This window comes from Ananas comosus, linkage group 22, assembly GCF_001540865.1.
Source record: "Ananas comosus cultivar F153 linkage group 22, ASM154086v1, whole genome shotgun sequence".
In the NCBI taxonomy this organism is placed as follows: domain Eukaryota; kingdom Viridiplantae; phylum Streptophyta; class Magnoliopsida; order Poales; family Bromeliaceae; genus Ananas; species Ananas comosus.
Window position 1 is genome coordinate 7,542,747 of NC_033642.1, and position 4,244 is coordinate 7,546,990.

Genomic DNA, 4,244 nt, shown 5'->3' on the forward strand with positions numbered 1-4,244 from the left:
CACTCGCGCCCATTTTCTTTGTAAATTGTAATTTGACAACTCGCAAGCAACAAGGGGCACTAGATGTATGTATGACAAATGATTATTAGCCTACAAGCTTATATACTAAGATCTGGTTACGAAATGTTGAGCTTGGGCATGCAGTTAAAAATGTTTTATCAGGCATTGAAGCGAAGCAAACCAATTTTATGGGGTGTATATATGTTTTACTTCAGTGCTTTTTTTTTTTCTGTTGTTGTTTCTGTCGTGACACTATATTTTGTCTGAAATCGCTGTAAATCTACGTTGCAGGGCTGACCAGAAACTTCCTTTTTAACCTGCTATCTCCGGCAAGGGTGACATTTTTAACCTTCTACCGGTAACGATGTGCTGGTACTTGAAAGGATTCTGATGGCTCTGATTGTTAAAGGGTTCTTTTGCATACATAACCCCACAAATATGCGAAATTGCATAAATCGCTTGGAAAGTTGGTATTTCATGCATAGCCTAAAAACCTTTCTTATTTGCACCGGGTTGTTTCCTAGACAGACATCAAATAAGCAAGGTTTATTAGAGTAATGCACGCAAACACCAACTTCACTTTGGCATTTGCGTAATTTTGCATATTTTACAAGGTTACATGTGCAAAAACAACCTGCTGCAGCTTACTTCGGAAAGCAAGGTAATATGCGTGTTTAGTCGTGTTTCTCAGTCAGATGGTTAGTCTCTCTTTAGTGCTTGATTGGTATTGGTATATAAAGTGACTGTATATATATTTATGTACATATAAATAGTAACCATGGTTTGTTTATGGGCGTCGTGAGCTTCGTTTATGCTTTAGTGTGGTTTTCTCCTTAGATGCATTTATCCCATATAAATATGATTCCTAGCATCTCACTGTGGAATGTCTCTCATTAATAAATTCCGAAAGCCACGTTGCTGCTTATCTTAAAAAGTTTCTTTGGTCTAAAGATTCATCCTATGTCTCATAATGTTTAGAAGTTTGTGTCTTCTGTTAATGCAATGATTGTTTATTTTATAAAGTTTCATTTATTTTTGGCAATGTAGTGAGAACGTCGTATTCAGTGCCTGAAATAGGGGTATTGGATCGATATCTGAGGGTTAAGTTTGTTTGTTTGGTTGGTTGTTGTTGTTGTTGTTGTTGTTGTTGTTGTTGTTGTTTTTTTTTTTTTTCTACGGGTAGCGTAGGCCAAAATTTTATATTCTGCTTTTCTCCTGTTATATTAGTTTGTAGCTGTAATTTTGATTGCTCGAAACCAATATTTCAATTAGCGCCTCTTGTGTGAGAAATCTTTTTGAGTTCGTATTTACGAGTGAAGTTTGTGAATCTAAAGATAATCTAAAAATTTGCAGCTGGAATTTAAATGTTCAAAAAATTAACTTGCCTTTTCTTCATGTTATATTGTTTTATGTTGTTTTCGATTGAGTTACGTATAAGTTATTTAAGGATAATGCCATTCCAATGTATATACTGTGTTGGAACAATATTAGGATCTTTGTAAGGTTCTGATGTATCGGATTTCCAATATATATCTATTTTAAAAGAGTACAATCTATATCTATCTATACCATAAGAAAAGGAGATAGGTGAGAATATGTACATCTGAGTTTGTTTCTATATTATTTTTGGCGATGCAGTCTCTTAATCAATGATCGATACTATTAAACTTGACAAGTCTAATACCTTTTAGGAATTAAATTTTATAATTTTACGGTATTATGTGTCCAGTGTTTTCAATATTTATTTTTTTTAACAATTAACGGAAGATGAATTGGACACCAGTAGATCACTAGGTTGTGAAATTCGATTTCTATAAGGTTCAAGCATCTTGATTTTGATGCTTTATAGTTGGAAACTGTGGGAATAACAAACCGTTTTATTTAATTCTTAAAGTGTTGTAGCCTAGCTACTAAAAAAGTATATCCTATTGCAACATGGGACGGTAGATTCAATACAATATAAGGAAAATGTTACATGCATATTTATGTATAAATCTTATAATTTTGCCATCTTAGGATTCAAAACAATTTTTTTTGTATTTTTAGTAGAAAAATGAAAATTTGATGAGACTAAAGAGAGAATGTGGATCTTTGGATACACGTTTTCCACAAACCCTAGCTTAACTGCCTAACTGCCTTAGCTCTTCCCAGCTCCCTCTTTTCCCTCCTTATTTCTATTCAAATTTTTGCTGGCATGGATCCTAAGATACACCTTCCTGGTCCGGAACGCCAGCAACACATCCAAACCGAACCCGACGAGGCACGCGCCGGCCATGACCACGAACGCGAGCCGGTAGCAGTGGGCCCCGACGCACGTGTTGCCGCCGCCGGCTGTCCCGGTCGCCTCCGAGTCGTAGAGGATGCCCGCCAGGAGGCCCGAGAAGACGAAGGAGCCGAGGGGGAGGTTGAGGATGAGGATGTTGTAGATGAGGCCGTAGTACTTGAGGCCGAAGAGCTCCGATGCGGTCGGGACGGTGACCGCGAGGCGGACGCCGTAGCATAGGCCGACGACGATGGAGCCGACATAGAGGGAGCCCGGCAGGGCCAGGGCCATCACGACGTATCCGACGGCCATTAGGATCTGCGAGGCCGCATTCCATACGGGCCTCGGCGTACCGTATTTCCTGTGAAGAGAAATGCATACATAATTGTTAAAGGGAAATGAAAAATAGTCCCATGCCGATATCATATTACATAAAGATCGATACGATAGAAAACAATCAGAAAGTTTTATTTAAGAGAGTATACGAACAAATTCTAAAAAACAAAATTAATGTCTGAACTTATGCGTTCGGTGTGCACATCTGATCTTCTTTTGTCTAGAAAGCAGTTAAAAAGCATAAGAAACATAAGGAAACGAATAGAAGCAACATGAAAAAATTGACACCACTACACGTTAATATCACAAAGTAGAACTTACTTTTAAAAGTTTTACCTTTTTACTTGGTGGGAAAAGATAAAAGCCTTAGATATGCAAACGTTACCAAGCATTTAACAATGATCCTTACATATGCGAAAAGAGAATCATATGACATTGATGTCAACAAAAGACAATTGTTCTCGAGAAGTGGGTGATCGAAAGCAAAAGAGAGAGAGAGAGAGAGAAAAAAATTGGGGAGAAAAAGGTTAAGGTTTTATCATGGAGAAGAATCTTTAAATCCATGGTTAAAACTTTATATTAAAGTACTCACCATGTAGCCACAGAAGATGCCATTTTACCTCACTCCACCGTTAATCCACTATCAAAAGATGATGGTTCTTTTTCATTTAATTAATCCGCAATTAGTGGTCTAACTTAATCCCACAAGAATCCTCACCTTAGAGAGGAAAATAAAAAGGTAAATATGTAGAGAAATTACCTAAAGCAGGGACTGTTGTAAAACAGCAATCCAACTTTTTAAAATTTTATTTTTATTATCCCTTTCTTCAATATGTTTCATTCAAACGTTACTTTAGCTTTAAAATTTAAGCTAATTGCTTATTTTAGTAAATTTATAATTTCGAAGAGTATATAAAGTATGCTAAATAAACTATAAAGATAAACGACGCATTCAAATTTTAAAATATAAATATATTCACTTTCTCGATTTGATCGAAGAATCTTTGTGGAGTTTCTGGTTTATTTTCTCCCAAAACTTTTTGAACTTCTTTAAAATTTTAGATTTGTATCTCATGACATTGGCATATCAATTCAAATAAATTGAAATATGGTAGTTAGAAAAGTTCTATACATTTTCAGCGAAAAAAAACCTAAATTATAGAAAACCCTCCTTATAAATATTCATTTATTTATTTCTACTCTTTAATTTTCAAAAATTTATATTTTATCTCATCAACATGTCAAATTGGTGCATTAGCCCCTTTTATAAGTGTCCCACTACTATTCGGTCGCCGTACCCCATCGCCTTCCCCATCTGCCCTAGGTTGTTCATCACCGCCAACCCCGTCCCCACCCCCACCCCCACCACCACCACCACCGACCCCATCGATTTCCAAAAGTACAAAAATCCTCTTAATAGATTTTACTAGATAGTTGGTTTTTTAGGTGACAAATTAATGAACAGCTAAAATCTCAGTATTAACACTATTTTTGAAGTTATCACAGTTGAAAATATAAAATAAGTAGGCTTTTAACTTGAAATTTCGGATATCAATTATTAAACTTTTTGTCACTCGCGCTAAAGACGGTCAGTCTGTTGGTCGGTCAGGCCGGTGGTCTGTTGTTACCTGCCAATAGGGGAGGG

At 36.4% G+C, this 4,244-nt stretch overlaps 2 protein-coding genes across 2 annotated transcripts in view; one reads left to right on the forward strand and one right to left on the reverse strand.

The window, feature by feature from the left end:
* LOC109727350 (acyl-CoA-binding domain-containing protein 3) overlaps positions 1-1,022 on the forward strand; it is a 4,410-nt gene extending 3,388 nt beyond the window's left edge. Inside the window, exon 5 of the mRNA XM_020257443.1 lies at positions 292-1,022. Coding sequence (XP_020113032.1) covers positions 292-362 — 71 coding nt within the window. The 3' untranslated portion in view covers positions 363-1,022. The remainder of the gene's footprint in view (positions 1-291) is intronic.
* Positions 2,138-4,244, reverse strand: part of LOC109727108 (protein NUCLEAR FUSION DEFECTIVE 4-like) — a 2,372-nt gene continuing 265 nt past the window's right edge. The window contains exon 2 of the mRNA XM_020257008.1: positions 2,138-2,686. Coding sequence (XP_020112597.1) covers positions 2,138-2,686 — 549 coding nt within the window. The remainder of the gene's footprint in view (positions 2,687-4,244) is intronic.